The 21313-nt window shown below is 39.5% G+C and overlaps 1 protein-coding gene across 1 annotated transcript; it reads right to left on the reverse strand.

Moving 5' to 3' along the window:
* Nucleotides 1-6011: 6011 nt before the first annotated feature.
* LOC101081725 (40S ribosomal protein S24-like) lies at nt 6012-6709 on the reverse strand. The gene is made up of 2 exons (XM_045056723.1): nt 6705-6709; nt 6012-6568 (listed from the first exon to the last, which is right to left on the reverse strand). Exons 1-2 carry the CDS (start codon nt 6707-6709, stop codon nt 6160-6162), a joined length of 414 nt encoding a protein of 137 aa, XP_044912658.1. The 3' UTR covers nt 6012-6159.
* Nucleotides 6710-21313: the final 14604 nt, after the last annotated feature.

Here is a 21313-nt window from a genome sequence, read left to right on the forward strand (position 1 = left end):
GCAAGTGGTATTAAAATCCCCACTTTGCAAGTGAGAAAATTTGACACTCAAAATAGGTTAAATGATATGCATAAGATGATATAATCAACTGATGGGTTTTTTTTTAATTTTTTTTTAACGTTTATTTATTTTTGAGACAGAGAGAGACAGAGCATGAATGGGGGAGGGTCAGAGAGAGGGAGACACAGAATCTGAAGCAGGCTCCAGGCTCTGAGTTGTCAGCACAGAGTCTGATGTGGGGCTCAAACTCACGGACCGCGAGATCATGACCCGAGCCGAAGTCGGCCGCTTAACCGACTGAGCCACCCAGGCGTCCCTCAACTGATGGTTTTAAAATAGGCTACAGTTTGGTTCTTCAGATTCCATAACATGCTGATGCTTTGCATTTCCCCTCCTTCCAACCCACAATACCCATTCAAATTTTATCCATTTTCCTTTTCCTTGAAACCATAATGTTTCTACCAAAAGAGGCTTTTTCAGGGTGCCTGGGTGGCTCAGTCAGTTAAGCGCCTGATTCTTGATTTCTGCTCAGATCATGATCTCATGGTTTGTGGGTTCAAGCCCCACACTAACTGTGTGGAGCCTGCTTGGGATTCTCTCTCTCTCTCCCTCGCTTTCTGCCCCTCCTGTGCACACTCTCTCTCTCTTTCTCTCAAAATAAATAACATTTTAAAAAACAATTCTTAAAGTGGTTTTTTAAAGAAAATACCCACTGCCCTTGCCAAGACAGTTGCCCTTGCCCAGAGTGAAAGAACAATCAAATGTTTTCTGTGAGCCTGACAGAGAAAGGAAAGAATTTGTCTGAACATGCCATGTATCCCTCTTTCTCCCCTACTTCCTACTTCTACCTTCCAAATCCGATCCCCATCTATGTTAAAGGCTGCTTTAAACCCCCTTTAATTCCAACATCTGAGTCATCTCATAGCTGACCCCTATTGATTCTCTTCCCCTTGAAAGTGACTGATATTTTTCTGGTTCTTTGTATGTCAAGTAATTTGGGGCTGTATCTTGGAGCTCGTGCATGTTGTAAAGACTCTGGATTTTATTATATTTCTCCTAAGAGTGTGGCCAGTTTTGTTTTAGAGATAGTAATCATTTAGCAGATAGTTAATTTGGCTAGATTCAAACTACAAACTTTGTCTCACCTGCAGTGGGGGGCAGCTCAAATATCAGCTCCGTTCTTTTCTCTTTAGCTGCACTGCTTGCAGTCTGACACTATGCATGGCTCAGGAGGCAGCCTGAGTCTTGGCAAAATTTATACACAACATTTTGGACTCCCTTCTCTAGCTCTTTCCTTTCTAGGATTTCTCCATCATGCTTGTTCTGTGTGCCCCCTCTTTGCCCCAAAGTTATTCTTCATATCAGAAAGATGCCTAACTTCCTACTGGTGTTTTAGCTGATATGTACCCTGAAATGAGTGTGTCCATTCAGGGAAAAGCTTCAAATCAACAGGAAGCTCACCCTGTCATTGTCTCTCCCTCCAAGTTTCAACTCTTCTACAAAAACCTACTGCTTTGCTCACTCTTTATAGGTCGTTTTTTATATTTTTTCCAGAGTTTACAACTGTTGTCTGCAGTAGGTTTGATCTATCAGTTTGCTATGCTATACCAGAAGCATACTTCTCCATATAGATCTCCATTTCAGTTATCTGTTGCAACAACCCAAAATTTGGTGGCTTAAAATAACAACTATTTGTTCACAATTTTGCAACTTGGGCTGGACTTAACTGGGTGGTTCTTCTCCATGCAGTGTTGGATGCAGCCATCTGGAAGCTTGAATGGGGTGGAAAATCCAAAATAGCTCCACTCACATGCCTGACACCTCAGATGGAATGGCTGAAACAGCTTTGGGGCTGATCAGATGGCTTGCTTTTTGCTTTCTTTCTAGCAAGATAGCTGGACCTGTTTATGTTGTGGCTTAACGTTTCAAATGGAAGTATTCCAAGAGCACAAGCCCCAATATACAAATACTTATAAAGCCTCTGTTTGCATCACACTTGTTAATGTACCATTGGCGAAACAAATCACATATCTAAGCTGAGAGTCAACATGGGAAGGAACTGCACAAGAATGACTCAAGCCATTGAGTTGAGGCTACCAATGTAATAGTCTACCATAATCTCTCAGGTACCTCTCCTCCATTCAAGTTATAGGTTACCTCTTCCCACTCTTCTACCTCAAGTATCTTTCTCTTTCATTTGTTCCTTCCTCAGCCTCTCTCTCTCTCCCTCTATTGATTCTTTCCATCAGTATGTAGGTGATCTCCATATCTTGCTCTTAAAATAACACAAAACTTGACTTTGACCTAGTACCCTATCTCTCTATTAACTCTCACAATCAAACTTCTTAAACAGTTGTCCCATTCAACTGTTTCCAATTCTCCATCTTGTGATTATTTGACTCCATAAGTGATATGGCTTCATGCACACAACTACATTGGATTGCTCTCACCAAGTTCACTCACACCTTTTTATTGTTAACTATAACAGCTGTGGCTGAGTTCTTTGATTAACTCTCAATAGCATTGAGCAGTGTAGATCAGTCCCTTCTTGAAACACTCTCTTCCTTGTACCCACCTTACTTTATCTTCTTCCCTTGACAGTACAGTTCCTTGCTGCTCCATTTATTCCATGTCAGTTTTTGAAGTGTTGTCCTTCCTGAGGTTTTATCTTGAGCTCCCTTCTTTTTTTGCTCTAACATTATTTCTTGTCATCTCATCCTTGTCAGTGCTTTTAGTTACCGTCTATATGCCGTTACCTCCTGAACCTAAATCTTTGGCCCAGATCTCTCTCCCTTAGCTTCAGAAGTATACATCCAATTACCTACTCGACATTTCTGCTTGCTTATCTCACAGGTAACCCAAAATGAAGTTGTTTCCACTCTCCCCAAAACTATCTCTCTTCTTGTGATATCTCTCTTCATGACCGACACCATCAATGGCTCTCGGCTATCATCTTACCTCCCTTTTACCCACTCCCACCTCCATCCAACCGACAGGGCTCCGTCCCCAAGTAGATCAGCCATCAATGATCTCATTCAGGTTTCTGCCAGGACATCATCTGATTTCCCTGAATACACTGTCAGGTTTCTTGCCATACCCCACCCACATCCCAATCCTTCAGGCACATATATACATAAGCTATTTATCACAGACAATCCAGAATGATCTTTCTATATGAAATGTATCCACTCGTTTTAAATCCTTCAGTGTGTCCCCAACATCTGTAGAATAAAATCTCAACTCCTTACTTGGGTGACAAGGTCCTTACTGATCTGGCACCTACCGCTCAAACTTCCTTTCTTAGCTCTCTTCAACTTCCTCTCAAATCCTCCCCCTTCACTCACTTTCCCTCTTCTGCTTTTTCAATTACACACAACCTCAGTCACCCTGGCACGGGAAATTCAACATGTTATCTCTGAAGTTAGACTAATTGGCTGTTCTGTCACTCCCTTAGATGTGTGACCTCGAGCAATTTACAAGACCTCTCTGTGCTTCAGTTTCTTATCTGTAAAACCAGAATTGTAATAGTATCTATTTCATAAAGCTGCTGTGAGAATAAACAGGTAATGTATGCAAACTCCTTGGCCTAGTGCCTAGCACCTAACACTCAATTAACATTATAGCTTTGGGGCACCTGGGTGGCTCAGTCGGTTAAGCATCTGACTCTCGATTTGGACTCATGTCATGATCTCACAGTCATGAGATTGAGCCTCCTGTTGGTCTCTGTGCTGAGTGTGGAGACTGCTTGGGATTCTCTCTCTCCCTCTCTCTGCCCCCCCCCATTTGCACGCATGCTCTCTTCAAAATAAATAAACATTAAAAAAAAACATAGCTTTTATTATTTTTTTTCCAGCCACACTATTTTTAGTTCTTCAGTCTATTCATCTCCTTCCTTCTGAGTCATTTGTGAGCTGCTCCCTCAGCCTAGAACATTCTCCTTCCTCCAACATCCTCCTCACAATCTCCCCTTCCACCACCACCTCCTAGCCAACCCATACACATACTTCAAGTGTTAGTTTAGACACCATTTTCCACTGGAGGTCTCCCTTCCAAACTACTGTATTTCTTTCTATCTATAGTATCTGTCACACTGAAGCATCATCTCCTGTTTATTTCTTAGCATCTCCACTAGATTGGAAATTCTCTGAGTGATTTGGGTGATATCTTTCTTTCTCACTCTCTTCCTGTAATGGACTGAATTATGTCTCCCCAAAATACATATGTTGAAGTCCTAACTCTCAATAACTCAGAATTTGAAGACAAATTCCTTAAAAAAGGGAATTAAGTCAAAAGGTCATTAGAGCGGGCCCTAATCCAATATAACTAATGTCCGAAATTTGGACATAGACATGTATGTGTATAGAAGAAAGATTGTGTGAAGACAGAGAAGACTGCTATCTATGTCTTTTAAGCTAAGGAGAAAGGCCTCAGGAGACATCAACCCTGCCAACATCATAGATTTCTCCAGAACTATGAGACAATGCCACCCAGTGTGTGGTACTTTGTTATGGTGGTCCTAGCAAACTAATATACTTCCTCATGTTGCATCTAGCAACATGCCTTGCAAACAATAAAAGCTCAAAACTATTTGCTGCATGAAAACAAATCATCCCATTTTCTCCAATCCTATTAGAAAACGCCCCAATGAGTTGGAATAACAGTAATAAGCTAAGCCTTTTTTTCCAGACCAAAGATACCACAGAAATGTGAGATTAAACCAAAATCGAAATCTCAACACCAAGTTTCAAACACTTGCAAATCACTTCCCTTTTTTTCCCTTTCAGAAACAGAAGGTAGGAAATCTTTTTTTTTTTTTTTAATGTTTGTTTATTTTTGAGAGAGACAGAGACAGAATGCAAGTGGGTTAGGGGCAGAGAGACAGGGAGACACAGAATCCGAAGCAGGCTCCAGTCTGCGAGCCATCAGCACAGAGCCCGACGCGGGGCTCGAACTCACAGAGCTGTGAGATCATGACCTGAGCTGAAGTCAGATGCTCAACCGACTGAGCCACCCAGGTGCCCCAGAAGGTAGGAAATCTTAAAAGTTGTTTATAAACAGCTGAAGCAAAAGAGAATATTTACAGTATCTATATTCCAAGCAACTTTGCTTTTGATTGATTTCAACCCTGTTATTTAATTAATGGGGGTGTGTATGTGAAAAAGTCACCAAAAGTGCTCAGGATGCCTGCAACTGGCATCCAAAAGCCCCAAGTCCTTCAGGCCCCCAGAGGTCACAGGGAAATAGTGGGGGACAAAGAAACAGTCCAAAAGATTCTCTTGCTAGGAAACACCTTTCATTCCCTCCTTAACTTTCTCTTGATGGGCTAAGATAACCCAAAGCAGAGAGCCAAATGAAATGATTCTTCTATCTTTAGTTTGCTACTGTATCAGTATGTAAAGTTTATTTGATCTTTTCCTCAATCAAAAAATGAGGCTCCCTAAGATATAAAGAGTCCATTTGAATATAATATCTGCTGAAAAATTACAAGAATGAATGGAAACTCCAAATCTGCAATGAAACAGTTTTATATTGCTTTGCATGTAGTTTAAAATCTTCAATCATCTAAAATTTCTGTAAAGACAACATTGAAGAAAATGGTTTAAAAAAGAGTAAATGTGTGGGGCTCCTGGGTGGCTCAACCGGTTGGGCATCTGACTTCGGCTCAGGTCACGATCTCGAAGTTCATGAGTTCGAGCCTCGCGTCAGGCTCTGTGCTGACAGCTCAGAGCCTAGAGCCTGATTCAGATTCTGTGTCTCCCTCTCTCTCTGCCCCTCCCCCCGCCTCGTGCTCTGTCTCTGTTTCTCTCTCAGAAATAAATAAACATTAAAAAAAAAGAGTAAATATGCAAGATTGATTTCTAGACAACACAGCAATCTTATTCAGGTTTCCTAACATTGCAAATTTAAAATAATTTCAGAGAACTGAAAATATTTTCTCTCATCAGAAACATCAGCTTTCCCTTTTCGTTGTTGTATTGTACGTGTAGTGTGTGTATCGTGAAAACCAGGCCTTTGGTGTCACATATACTTTATTTGTTTGCTTATTTATTTTACACATAAAAGTTCTTAGTTTATTAATCCTCTCCTGAAAAATCTGCACAATCACCACAGATAAAGTCACTGCAGAATCTTTACTCCTTCTCTGGTCCAATCTCCAGCTCACTTCTTTTTGCCAGGACCCACACTGGCTTTTGCAGTTCTTCTGAATTGCGTCATTCTGTTCTTGTATTCTTCCTTTCTCTGTTTTCTTGACGTCTTTTTCTTCTCATATAAGCTATGTCTTGCAAGTCTATGTTTGGGTTTGTTTTTCTTTGCATAATCCAAGGAATCATAAATCATGCCAAAGCCAGTTGTCTGGCCACCACCAAAATGGGCTCTGAATCCAAATACAAAGATGACATCTGCGATCTTGTACATTTCGGCTAGTTTTTCCCAAATTTCTGACTTAGGTACTGTTGCCTTTCCGGGATGATGAACATCAATGACCCTCTGTTTCCGCCTAAGTAGTCGGTTAGTCATGAACTTCTTGCTCCGGAGAGTTACTGTGTCGTTTGTGATGGCGGCCGAGCTTCAAGCAGCCAGCGAGGGAAAGAACACGTATACTTTAACTTACACTTTAATGTAGCTGTGTGACTCTGAACAAGTCATCTGGCTTCTCTGGGCCTTGGTTTCCTTTTCTGTAAAATGAACATAATCTCACCTACTTCATCAGGTTATGAGGTTTAATGAGGTAACTTTTAGAAAATAGCAACATAATACCTAGTGTATAAAGGACATTTAAGAAATAGTAATCTCCTTTTCCCGCTTTCCTTCCGGAGGAAGGAAAAATAATGACAACCAGAAAGTCCCTTCTCAAACTCACAAAGAATTTCGGTTATATTACCTGGCTTTGTGTTCCTGCAGCCTGCACACAGAAGAGTATCACACAGCAACAGATTAGTGTGTAGTAGGTAAGAGTATGGCCTTAGTGATGACGATGATCATAGCTGAGGCACATTAGCAATATCTCACACTTTAAAATTCTGTTTTCAGCGATTCAGGAAGTCAACCTCCTCACACAATGCCTGGTAAATACTAGTGCTATTCAAATAATACTCCACTTTACTAATTTAGTATCCACCGAAAAGCCACTTCATACACGTCGCTAACAGGAAACAGATATCTATCTTTACGTGCTGAGACGGAAACACTAAACATTTGTCCCGTTTGATGAAAAACATTACGCTGGAGTCCACTGTCTCCATCTTACTGATAGAGGAACAGCGCCGCTCAGCGGGCTGGTTGAGAACTGCACCTCTAAATGCAAGTGTGGTTTGGGAGCGTTTACAACCAAGTATTTTAGCTACTGCGAAGCAAGTCAGTTTCTTAAAGTTTGTGGATAGCTCGCAGTCCTAAAGCATTGAGATGGACATAGCACCCTGCCCGAACCTTATTGCTTACTCCTAGGGAGTGGCCCCCTAGCAGTGTAGGGGATGTGGTGTGGAGTGGAAGAGGAAGGAGGAAGGGGTGATAAGGTGGAGAAGAGTTCATACCACAGAGTATATCCTAGGGAGAGCTCTAAGTCTGTTTGGAAGAAATACTTTGATGAGCTACTTAGAGAGGAGGGTAGGGCATCAAGGTCCTGCTCAGGCAACAAGAGATGTAAGCTGAATGGATATGCATGAAAAACGAAGGGTTTTTTTGCCCCTAAAAAGGAGAGAAAAGTGGAAAAGAGGAAGAGGGCTGAGTCAGTAGGACAGCAGGAAGCCCTACCTTCCCCAAATCCTCAGACAATCCTATAGAATCCACAAGCACCTGGCATAAATTGGTTTCCTGTAGAAATCAGCGAAGGCAGAAGGGCAAGAAGACTTGAGCTAACGTCTGGGTTCCTTTTGAAAGCCGCGTCTTTTCCTGGCTTTGGAGGGGTGAGTGATGGTAAGAAGCAACAAACCACTTCCTCAGTCTCTCTGACTAGCTTCTCAATCTCTTGCTTCTATGTTTGGTTAATTATGTTATGCACCAGAAGGCAGGCCCTCAAATTCTAGACCGCAGACTGTCCAATGGCATAGAAACAGAGTTGTGAGACAGGTGGGAGGATTATCATCCCATCTTGGGGAGAAACGAATTGAAGTATCATTATGTGATTTGCCAAAACAACACTTTGAGTTCATCATTGGTGCCATCTGAATTTCTGCCAAGGAAAAACATCTAATCAGGGTGATTGCGCAAAGTGTTTTTCACCCACTATGATGCTGCTGAACTTAATCAAAGAGCATTTATTAAGTACTTAATTACATGCAGTGCTGTGCTGGATACCCACAGAGAGAGCTATGTGCGCCGGCCCCTCCTTTCCAGCAATTTGCATATGGAGAATTGCAGGAGACAGAGAAGGAGACAGGAAGGAAGCTACAATTTCATGAGTTCCTCATATGTGCCAAGGCCCAAATAGATTCAACACGTGATTTAATACTTCCTGTCACCTTATGAGACACAGATCACTGTGTCCATCTCATAGATAACGGAAAATGAGGCTCAGAGGGGTAAGTGGTGGAGCTGGAATTCAAGCTGAGTTTTCTGGCTCGAAGGGTCTTTCTCCATGCCATGTTGGTGTGGGAGGAGCCCAGGCTGACACGGGAAAGGGTGCCCAGAATGAAAAGCCTCCTTAAAACAAGCAGCTGACTTCTAAGCGTTTAGGGGTGGAAGGCAGAGATATGTGTGTTATGTATACTTTGAGATCAAAGAAAATATGCCCTGCAGACACTTCTTTCAGTCTCTAAAAATTTGAGATGAGAATGTTTTGTTCATTACCTAAGGCTTGAGGTGCCTGAGAGATAGCTGCCCCCCTCTCTCTCGCCTACCCCTCCCTCACTCTCCGTCCTCCCCCCAACTCCATCAGCCTCTCTAAGAGACTCTGACAGTGCCTTCGGGGGTTAATGCCCAGACCTGAGCCAGTGAATCTGCCCCAGGTGCAGGGCATTCTGGGAATAAAGCTGCAAGGTTATGGCAGGATCCACAACAAACCTGCCCAAATGAGAAATTCACTGCTGTTGATAGCCCAGCGATGTGCCAGGATGCCCAGCCAAGGACCCTGCCACCCAAGTAGCCATTTTACTGCCTGGCATTAGTCCACCACTCACTGTCAGCATGTGATGTTTGAGTGTTGGGGGGGGGTTCCCCCTGCTTTGCCTCAAACATCCTACACTACTTACCTACCCACTACCCCCCATCAGCCCTTTGGGTGTTTCACATAGATCTTATTATCCGTGTATTGATCTAATTAATGAAGAGCAGTTCAACACCTTTCCACACCTCTTCCCCTCAACCCCTCAGGCGCCCCTTTCTGTTCTTCTACTGTTCCTCTCATCTCTGTTCCTCCTTCCCACATCTCTCCTTCTAGCCCATCCTCCTTGCTCTATTTCCCCCACTCCCTACATTCCATCAGTGTCTTATTTTTACACCTTGTCCCGTGTTTCTCCTTGACTGAGGTCAATTCAGCCACAATTTGTTGCATATTTAGTTCTGGGCTGTGTGTGATAAATTCCACCTTAGGGTGTCTGAGGCATAGTCAGGGTGGGGGTGGGGGTGGGGGAGTAAGGCATAAGCAAGATACTTCTAGTGATTCCAGGAAATAATTATTATTGGGAGTCAGACAGGAGCGCCTGGCTGGCTCAGTCCGTGGAGCTTGTGACTCTCGATCTAGGGGTTGTGAGTTTGAGCCCCATACTTAAAAAAAATTAATTAAAGGGGTGCTGGCGTGGCTCAGTTGGTTGAGCGTCCCACTTCGTTTCAGGTCATGATCTCCCGGTTGCGGGTTCGAGCCCCACGTTGAGCTGTGTGCTGATAGCTCAGAGCCTGGAGCCTGCTTCAGATTCTGTGTGTGTGTGTGTGTGTGTGTGTGTGTGTGTGTGTGTGTGTCTCTGCCCTTCCCCCATTCATGCTCTGTCTCTTTCTCTCTCTCAAAACTGAATAAACTTAAAAAAAATAAATTAAATTAAAAATTATTGGGAGTCAGACAGAAAAACGGTATGTACTAGTATTTAAAGAGATGAGAAAGATTTTTATCTTCTTTTTAGCTCTTTAAACTCTGAATACCTGGCTTAAAATTTGTTCATCTCTTTCACTCACTAAAGGATAAAGGTCAATTGAAAACGTGAAAAGAATGAGAAAATGATACTTCTTTAAAAAAAAATTCAGGGTTATTACTTTCAGGTGGCTGGAAAAAAGGCTGTATAGGGAAAGAAGAGGGGGTGGCCGGTTGCCATGTGTTGAGTGGACAGGCATTATTTATGATAAACAAGTGCAGTCCTTGCCCTTGAGTCAACAGCCCTGCTCAGCGCTGAGGAGACCCTTCCTCTCAGCCTCCCCTGGTCTGCAGTCCCGGAGGACTCCTCCCTGAATTTCTGTTCATGTTTCCTCCCACCCCCCCTCCCTTCCTTCCTTTCTCTTTTCCCTTCCTTCCTTCCCTCCTTCCTTCCTTCCTTCCTTCAATTACGATTCCCCCAAGTTTGATTCAATATATATAATTCAAAAACCAACCCTGTTTCAGACATTTAGACAATGAGGTGGGTTTTTAAGTCCTTTTTCTCCCATTTTATTTCTCTTGGCTACTTTCCAATGACACACCAAGGGACAACTTCATCTTTTAAATATATATTTTATGTATGTTGTTGGATATTTTTTTCTAAAAGAAAATTTTCTACGGATTTTCCAAAGCACAATTCTTTTCTAAACTATTTTTAATTATAAAAACATCATACCTGTTCTAGAAATATACCTCTGCCTATGCACCAAGATGCACAGGTATACATTAAAAAAAAAAAAAAAAAAAAAGTAAGGGTGCCTGGATAGCTCAGTCAGTTAAGCATAGGACTCTTGATTTCAGCTCAGGTCATGATCTCACATTTGTAAGACTGAGCCCTGCATCAGGTTCCATGCTGGGCATGGAATCTGCTTAAGATTCTCTGTCTGTCTCCCTCTGCCCCTCTCCCTGCCTTGCTTACTCTCTCTCCCTAAAATAAAAAAATGAAAGAAAGAAAGAAAGAAAGAAAGAAAGAAAGAAAGAAAGAAAGAAGAAAGAAAAGAGAAAAGAAAAGAAAAAGAAAGAAAAGAAAAGGAAAGAAAGAAGGATGTTCATTTGTGCCTGGGTGGCTCAGTCGGTTGGGCACCCAACTTTGGCTCAAGTCATGATTTCACGTTGTGTGGGTTCGAGCCTGAGTCAGGCTCTGTGCTGACAGCTCAGAGCCTGGAGCCTCCTTCAGATTCTGTGTCTTCCTCTCTCTCTGCCACTCCCCGGCTTGCTCTCTTGTCTCTCTCTCAAAACTAATAAACATTAAAAAAAATTTTTTTAAATAACAAATAACTGAAAGCAAGCTAAATATCCATTATTTGAAACTGGTTAATAGACTATGGTATTCATAATTAGAACACTATTCAGAAATTTAAAAAAAAAACACAAAATGGACCTACATATGTTATAAAAACAAAAACTCAGTTTTACGATAGAGGGCAAAAAATAATTTTATTCATGGAAAAAATGTATGTGGACTAGAAAAACCAAATGTTTTAATATGCAAATTTATGCTGTAAAAATATACAGAAAAATATCTAGAGAAATATATGCACAAAAAATGCTCACTGCAAGTCATGAATTACCTGTTTAATTAAAAATTTTAAAATTAAGGTTTTAAAAAGTCATACATAGTAAAAATTTCATAGTGCAGGAGAAACAAAACATTTTTCTACAACCTCAGTCCTACTCAATAGAGGTAATCGTGAATGATTCTTGTATATTCTTGCTATTCTTGCAGAACATTTTCATAACTATACAAAGACAAATATATGAATAGCTATTTTGCCTCCAGTGGAAATATGTACATATAATTGCAAATTGAGATTTTTTTTTACTCAGTATATCATTCTGCAGTACATATTGATCAGTGTTATAGATGTACCCCTATGCTTTTTAATGGTAAGTTCCATTGGTACAGTATTATATTTAGTCCTCTATTGACATATATCTAGATTGTTACTGTTTTTAATAAAGAGGATGTTTCAGATACAATGGTGCAACAAATGTCCATAAACAAATATCTTTCTTACTTTTTCTAGTATAACTTCAGGAAAAACTCCTACAATTAAAGGATAAATATTTAAAAGGTAGATACATGTTGATTTGATAAGTTTGACAGACTTGGCCAAATTGTTCTCAGAATGTTGCAGTAACTCATACTGTTTCTAATAGTGTGCGAATGTTATAATACTTTTCATCTTTGTCAATCTGATAAATAAAATAGCATCTTTTGGGACGCCTGGGTGGCTCAGTTACTTGAGTGGCCAACTCTTGATTTCAGCTCAGGTCATGACACCAGGGTGGTGGGATCAAACCCCACGTCAGGCTTGGCGCTGAGCACGGAGCCTGCTTGGGATTTTCTCTCTCTCTCTCTCTCTCTCTCTCTCTCTCTCCCTCTCTCTCTCTCTGCCCCTCTCCCTTACTCATGCTCTCTCTAAAATAAAAATAAAATTTAAAAAGATAAAATAAAATGTAAAAATAGCATCTTTTGTTGTCTTAATTTGCATTTTCAAAATTATGAGTGAAGTTGAACATACTTATGCTGTTTGTATTTCTATTTCTGTAAACCACTTGTTCTTATCATTTGCCCATTTTTTGAAACTTTTTTTGTTTAACATTAACTTGAAGTGCTTCTTGTATAACAAAAAATTAGCTCTTTATCATGTGAGTTAGAGTTAGGATCATGCAATAATTCATAGTTGCATGGTAAGCAATTGTGTGTGTGTATTACTGACTTTTTATTTTTTATTTTTTTAATGTTTATTTTTGAGAGAGAGAGGGAGACAGAAAATCTGAAACAGGCTCCGGGCTCTGAGCCTGGACAGAGTCTGACGCGAGGCTGGAACCCAGGAACAGCAAGATCATGACCTGAGCCAAAATCGGACACTTAACCAAATGAGCCACCCAGGTGCCCAATATTCCAGACTTTTTAAAAACTATATTTTTATTGTGGTAAAATATTTATATCATTTGCCATGCTAACCATTTTTAAGTGTACAATTCAGTGTTATTAATTACATTTATAATATTATTCAACCATCACCACTATTGATTTTCAAAAATTTTCCTCACCCCAAATAAAAATTCTTACTCCTTATGGAATAATTCCCACTCTCTCCTTTCCCCAGCCCCTGGTAATCTCTAATCTACTATCAGTTTCTTCTAAATATTTATAGAAGTGGAATCATATGATATTTGTCCTTTTGGGTTTCACTTATTTCACTTAGCGTAATATTTTCAAGGTTCATCCACACCGTAGCAAGTATCAGAACTTCATTCCTTTTTATGGCTAGATAATATTCCATTGTATGTACATACTACATTTTATTTATCCATTCATCTGTTGATGGACACTTGGGTTGTTTCCACCTCTTGGCTATTGTGAACAATGCTGTAATAGACAATAATGTACAAGTACCTGTGTGAGTGCCCACTTTCAGTTTCTTTGGCTATATACATAGGAGTCAAATTCTCTTAAGCTGACTTTTTTGTGTAGCACTTTGAAGAACTGCCAAACTGTTCTGGCTGCATCACTTACTTCCCACCAGCAATGTTCAAGAGTTCCAAATTTTTCTACATTGTCACCAACATTTGTTATCTTTCATTTTTCTAAGGATCGCCATTCTAGTAGGTATGAAGCACTATCTCATTGTAGTTTGGCCTTTCCCCAATGACTAATGATGCTGAGCATCTTTTCGTGTGCTTATTGGCCATTTAGATATCTTATTTGGAAAAAAGTCTGTTCAAGTTCTTTGCCCATTTTTAAATTGAGTAGTTTGGTTTTTGTTAGTATTGTTGTTGTTGTCATTGTTTTTGGGCTGTAGGGGTTCTTTCTATATTCTGGATATTAACCCCTTCTAAGATATATGATTCACAAATATTTTCTCATTATGTGGATTGTCTTTTCACTTTGTCTTCTGATATGCAAAAGTTTTAAATTTTATTTTATTTTACTATATAGCATGACTCTTATTTTGCAAACTACTGTTACAACAAACTATATTATACAGCCTCTTTTTGCCAATAAATATAGATCTACCTCATTTAAAAAGTTGTTGGATAATATTCTAAGTATGGATACATAGTTTACTTAACTATTCCACAAATAATAAATATTTGGATTGTTTTCAGTTACTTGGCATTTAGCACTTATATTTTAATTTTAAGTTGTCTTTTTCTTTTCCATGCAGAAGTTTCAAACTTTTTATGTAATCAAATGTATTGCACTTTTTTCTTTAGTGCTTCTGAGTTTGGGGTCATGCATGGAAAGTCTCTCTTTTTTCTTCAACTGTGTTACAATGTTTTTTCCCTAGAATTTTGTTCATTTATTTTTATGTTTAAATCTTTGAACTATTAGGAATTTATTTTGGCTTAATAAATATGGGAGTGATCAGTTTTTCTTTCTTCCAAATGGCTAGCTGACTTTCCCAACAGCATTCACTAAATAATCCACCAACTGGGGAGCCTTATAAAAGAGATATAAAGTTCAAGTTGAGGGTACCTGGGTGGCTCAGTTGGTTAATCATCCAACTTCAGCTCAGGTCATGCTTTCACAGTTTGTGACTTTGAGCCCTGTGTCCATTTCTGTGTTGACAGATCAGAGCCTGAAGCCTGCTTTGGATTCTGTGTCTCCCTCCCTCTCTCCCCTTCCCTCGTTTGCTCTCTCTCTCTTTCAAAAATAAACAAAACATTAAAAAACATTTTAAAGGTCAAGTTGAAAAAGAAGTAGGACCTTTTTAGCACACAAGGGTTAGACTCTGAGTCTCCTGAAAGAGAGTGAAGCCTACTTATCTTTCAGAACTGAATCAGAGCCAAATTAGGGAGCTACTGCTTAGCTCAGTGTACAAGACTATAGCTTCTAATTGGCGTTCTTTATTCATGCCCTTCAGTTCAAATATCCCTCCCTTTCTACTTTGCTCTGTGGAACCCAATTCAATTGCCACCTCATCCATAGTAAAATTATTTCCTCGTTCTCCAAAAGTTTGTTTTTGCTCCTGCTCTACTTCAAACACGTATCAGAATGTCTAGGAATCCTTTTCAACTGTGAACTCTAAGAATAGAAAGGTAAAAATGGGAAAGGGTTGACAGGAGATACCAGAAAATTGGGCTGACGCTGGAGACCATAACAGAATATTAAAGCATAATTAGGAGAAAGCTGAGGCCTGATGGGAATTCGTGAGTATAATTTACTCAGTCCATGTAGAGGTTCATTCTAAAGACAAGAGTCTAAGGCAAAGCCAAGATCAGCATTTACAAAGACGAGCCAGGAGGCAAGGAATAATAAAAGGAAACAAAACCTACTGATATTTTACTTTGCTACAGGGCCTACCAGGGTCCCATATTGGAGGACTTTAATACATATTTATTGATGAATAAATAAATGACTAAGTGAGTACCAAACATGAAATCAGACTCCAATTTTCTCTATTATTAACAAATGACCAGGGCACCTGGGTGGCTAAGCCAGTTAAGCGTCAGACTTCGGCTCAGGTCATAATCTCCCACTTTGTAGGATTGAGCACCACCTCAGTCTCCACGCTGACAGAGCAGAGCCTGCTCGGGATGTTCTCCTCCCTCTTTCTTTGCCCTGCCCCTGCTTTCACACTTGTGCTCTCTCTCTCTCTCTCTCTCTCTCTCAAAATAAATAGACATTTAAAAACAAGATTTTAAAAAGTGAAATAAAGTGCAAGTAATAATATTACACAACCCCAGCTCTGAGGACTGTCATAAGGACCAAAATAGTATGTGGTTTTCAAATGTGTAAATGCTTTGTCAATTGTGATGACCATATAAACACTGCACTTAGACAGGCAAGGCATACACACACCCATGAACAAATTTACATATTATTTGTTTCTGTCTTTTGTTTTGTCTCCTTTTTAACACTCTAAGTAACTTAATTTTTTTTTTAAATGTTTATTTATTTTTGAGACAGAGTATGAACGGGGGAGGGTCAGAGAGAGAGGGAGACACAGAATCTGAAACAGGCTCCAGGCTCTGAGCTGTCAGCACAGAGCCGACGCGGGGCTCGAACTCACGGACCGTGAGATCATGACCTGAGCCGAAGTCGGACACTTAACCGACTGAGCCACCCAGGCACCATAAGTAACTTAATTTTTTACTTACCTTAAAGAATAAGCCCAAGTCTAGCTTATGTTAACAAAGGTGTTGTAAACAAAAAATCATCACATATCCTGGTTTATTTCACCTTGGTCCAAACAACTTCAGAGATTTGGAAGTTATAAGGTGTTCTAAATATTGGAATATCAACATAATTATTTTGTAAGTTACTGGAAGACACTTTCAAATGTGCTTTAAACTGCAGCACACTGAATTATGAATTGCATTTTAAAACAAAAATTTTGGGGCACCTGAGTGGCTCAGTCAGTTGAGCGACCGACTTCAGCTCAGGTCATGATTTCAAGGTTTGTGAGTTTGAGCCCTGCATCGGGCTCTGTGCTGGCAGCTCAGGGCCTAGAGCCTGCTTCGGATTCTGTGTCTTCCTTCCTCCTCCTCCCTGCTTGTGCTCTCTCTCTGTCTCTCAAAAATGAATAAGTGTTAAAATTTTTTAAATAAATAAATAAAACAAAAATTTTACTTCTTAAATACCTAGAATGTAATTAAATGAGAGATCACTACAAAAAGCTTAAAGCCCCATCTTCTGGTTTATTCTGAAATAAGGAAATCCACCCATGAAAATGCTGAAAACTAACTTGGCTGGATTACAGATCAGAAGTGAGCAGAGATCAGGTAAGATTAGCTCTAGAATAACTAAGGAGTAGCTTTGATTTTCATGAAGGTTACAAAATGCATTTTCATCCTAAGTTTCTGTAAATGCTTTTCTAAAACTTTAAAAGAAAAAAAAATTCTTGGTCTAAAACTTCACATACTTGGTATCTATCCAAAGATAAATTATTTTTGGAAGTTTTTAGCAAATTTGTTCTCCCACTCCCGCATTAGTCAGTGGAGCTAAAATAAATCTTTCTGCCTTCAGAAACAAGTGTGTTTTTAAATGTCAGCACAAGAACTTCAGGAGAACACAAACCAATAACGTGGGAGGAGGTGCTGGATAACAAGTCTGAAATTTCATAGGTTCTGAGGACCTCTAAATATACCTTCTTCACCCAAATTTGAAGTGTTTGGTTACAATTGGATTCTATTTGTGGGACCTCGTGCTCTCAAAGACCCCAAAATTTATGGAATAAATGGAAATGGCAGAATATTTCCAATTGCTCACCATTTAACACTACCATTAAACTTCTTTCTAGAAAAAAAAATTTCTAGGAAAAGTATATAAGCCAAAAATAATTTGATACATTAAAATAACTGTAGACTTACTTTTTCTGTCTGTTCATTGAAAGGGAAATTGTCAGCAGCATCTCTCTAGGTATCTAAGAGAAGCTTAGCTACAAACCTTTATAAGTGCATTCCTGACAGAGGTACAGGGAAGCTTCAGAGAATCGTAGACAAGTCTAGCTGAGATTGACTCAATCTAAAATGATTTAAAAAATCAAGTTAAGGGGCGCCTGGGTAGCTCAGTCAGTTAAGTGATGGACTTTTAATTTCAGCTCAGGTCATGATCTCATGGTTTGTGAGTTCGAGCCCCACATCAGGCTCCACACTGACAGAGAATCCCTGACACGCTTGGGATTCTTTCTCTCTGCCCCTCCCATGCTATGTCTCTCTCTTTTTCTCAAAATAAGTAAAGTAAACTTAAAAATAAAAAGCCAAGTTAAAATCAGTATTAGTAGCTAATGAGATCTCACTTAAAAATCAATAATAGGGGTGCCTGGGTGGTTCAGTCGGTTAAGCATCCAACTCTTGGTTTGGGCTCAGGTTGTGATCTCACGGTTCGTGTGTTTGAGCCCCGAGTGGGGCTCCACACTGTCAGTAAAGAGCCTGCCTGGGATTTTCTCCCTCTCTCTCTGCCATTCCCCTGATTGTGCTCTCTCTCTCTCAAAATAAATAAATAAACTTAAAAAAATAATAAATGTTTTAAAAAATAATAAAAATAAAATCAATAATAAATATTAATTAAGCACCTATTGTTTGCATTACACATGATACTATGGTAGGCTGAATAATGGAAGTTGGTAACATTATAAAGTGAATTAAGGACATATTTCATATTGATGTTAAAAAATGAGATATTATTAACACTTTAGTATCTGTGATCGAGCTAAGCACTGTGCTCGAAATAATGTTGATGGTGACAACATTTATAGGAAAGATGGAAATCTTTGGAAATTAGATCCAAATCTAAAGGTGAACCATTTGGCAGAAAAACAGGTTCTCTTTATCTTCTTATTCCTCATAGGTAAACAAATGCAAGAATTTCCACTAAAAATATTTCAATCGTGCAACAATGAAATGTCACATACCTTTATAAATATAACTTCTTTTATGGGGCTTTGCTTATTTAAATTGCTTTGACCAACACTAGAATTTTATATGGACATAAGATTTTAACAATCTTCCCTGATAATGACTAAGTTTTAATTTCCCATACATTTCATCTGTGCCTGAGTTCTATAAGAATTCCTTTTGGAATTTTGAAGAGAGTTCCCCAGAACTGTATTCCACTACCTAACCCATTGTTTCTGTTTATATTCCCTGAGTAGATGGCAATTATATATTATGGGGCAATTATATATTATGGGGCAATTATATAGTTTTCTTTATTTCTTTTTTTTTCTTAGGTTCATTTATTTATTTTGACAGAGATAGAAAACCACAGGGAGAGACAGAGAGAGATGGGGACAGAGGATCCAAAGCAGGCTCTGTGCTGACAGCAGAGAACCTGATATGGGACTTGAACTCATGAACCGTGAGATCATGACCTGAGCCAAAGTCGGATGTTCAACCAGCAGAGTCACCCACGTGCCCCAATATATTTTTCTTTATTTCTAACTTTTCCCCTGGACGTACTAAACATAACTATGCTTGCGTGGCTAGGCCTAAAATTAAATCTTCTTCTTCTTTCTAAATTTTCACTTGCCTTTCTACAGAGCATTGTTTTCTACCACTCTTTCTAATCCCTGGAAGTTGCTGTCTCCTATTGAAGCACACCTCCTAGCCTGACCTCACTCCTCTACCAACCCACTCCTATAAAATCTTGCAAACTTCAAAATTTTATTTCCTAACACCATTGCCCCCTTCTGGTTTGCACAGAGTAATCACAGATTATTCCCACAATGAAGCCTGTTAGCCTAGCAAGGGCACCATCATCTCCCCCCCCCACCCCCTGCCAACTTTTTTATTTTGAAAAATGTCAACTTCCGGAAAAAAGGCTTCCTGAACTATATGAATAATGTAATATTTTAATGTACTATTAAAACAGTGACTATGTATGTTAATAATACTTTAATAAACCTGACTTAGACAAAAAAGGTGACTAACCTTTCTGAGTACTTAGAGGCAACACTGTACCGAGAGCATTACATGCATTATTTCATTTAATCAAAAATCCCTCTGAAATTAGATCTATTAACAGTTCCATTTTTACAGATGAGATAACTGACTCCTAGAGAATTTAAATAAAGTGCCCAATATCATACCCCTAGTAAGATGCAGAATTCTAACCTTCATGACTAATTCCAGAGCCCAGGTCTTTATCTTTTTTCATTTCGTTTCGTTTCATTTCATTTCATTTCATTTCATTTCATTTCATTTCATTTCATTTCATTTCATTTCATTTCATTTCATTTCATGGAGAGAGAGGAAGAACACATGAGGGGCAGAGAGAGAGAGAGAGAGAGAGAGAGAGAGAGAGAGAGAGAATCTCAAGTAGGCCCCATGATCAGTGTGGACGTCCTTATTTTTAGCTATTGAAGTAGTTGGAATGAAGTTTCATAATGTCCTCAACTAACTTTCAAAACGTTTGGTTAAAAAAAAAATGTGTGTGAACACTTGCATGCGCGTGCACACACACACACACACACACACACACACACACACAGCAACTGTGGCATAACATGAACAACTGATGAATCGATGTGAGGGCCACACTGATGTTCATTATACTAGTCTTTCAACATTTCCCTATGTTTGACATTTTTCAAGATAAAATGTTAAAGGAAAATGAATGCCTAGAAAAGGCTCTTGATAAATAACTCAGAATCTCAGGAAATTTTTAAATTTCCTGAGATTTAAAATTTTTGTTTAACATTTATTCATCTTTGAAAGACAGAGAATGGGTGGGGAAGGGGCAGAGAGAGACACACACAGAATCCAAAGCAGGCTTCAGGCTCCGAGCTGTCAGCACAGAGCCCAATGAGGGGGCTCCAACTCACAAACTGTGAGATCATGACCTGAGCTGAAGTCAGATGCTCAACCGACTGAAACACCTAGACACCCCTAAATTTCCTGAGATTTTAAAGATCAGGTAGAGTCTTATATCATGTTTTCCTTGGCTGATGTTTGAATAATTTTATTTCACCAATGGCATAAACAGGATTACATTATATGCAGTGTAAAAATACACATTAAAAAGTATGGGTGGTACCTGGTTGGCTCAGTTGGTTGAGCATCTGACCCTTGATTTTGGCTCAGGTCGTTATCCCAGGGTCATGAGCATGGGGACAGTTTAAGATTCTCTCCCTGTATCCCTCTCCCCTGCTTGTACTTGTTCTCTTTCTAAAAATAAAATTTAAAGTTCTATTAAAAGTATGAAAGTGTGTATATCCTCCCTAGTAGGGTTAAATTAGGGAGCTGATATTAGCAGAAATTTTTACTTTCTTTACATTTTTACAACGATCATGTATTTTTAGAAAATTTCATTAAAGTTTTGTTTTTTATTCCATTAAAAAAAAAAGCCTGAAAATTCTAAATGCTTCATTTCCCATAAGCGAAATCCGTAAATACGTCATGTAAATTAGAATCTTTATTCTGTTCCTGTCATTCTGCTAGTGGAGTTTCCAGGTATAAATGGGAGCGATAGGATTCTATAGCTGTTTCTACTTATGCATAGAGCTGTGTCTGCAAACAAAATCTAAGGAAGACTATAAAAAATTAATGTTTTTAAAAGAAGCAAGTGGCAGCCGAAAATAGTTAAATTCTTGGATTTGGAACACAACCTTCAATACCCAAGTCTCCGGCCAACAGCCGACCTCAGCAGAGATCGCTGGAACTGGAAGATAGGACCAGCCAAAGAGACCCACAGAGCTGGTTTCAGAGCGGGACACGCCCCTCCGCCTTGGCCAATTGGGAGAGAGAAGGCGGGGCTCGGGAGAGAGAAGGCGGGGCTAGGGACCCGCCGGAGGCGGA

Source organism: Felis catus, chromosome B1 (genome assembly GCF_018350175.1).
Source record: "Felis catus isolate Fca126 chromosome B1, F.catus_Fca126_mat1.0, whole genome shotgun sequence".
In the NCBI taxonomy this organism is placed as follows: Eukaryota; Metazoa; Chordata; class Mammalia; order Carnivora; family Felidae; genus Felis; species Felis catus.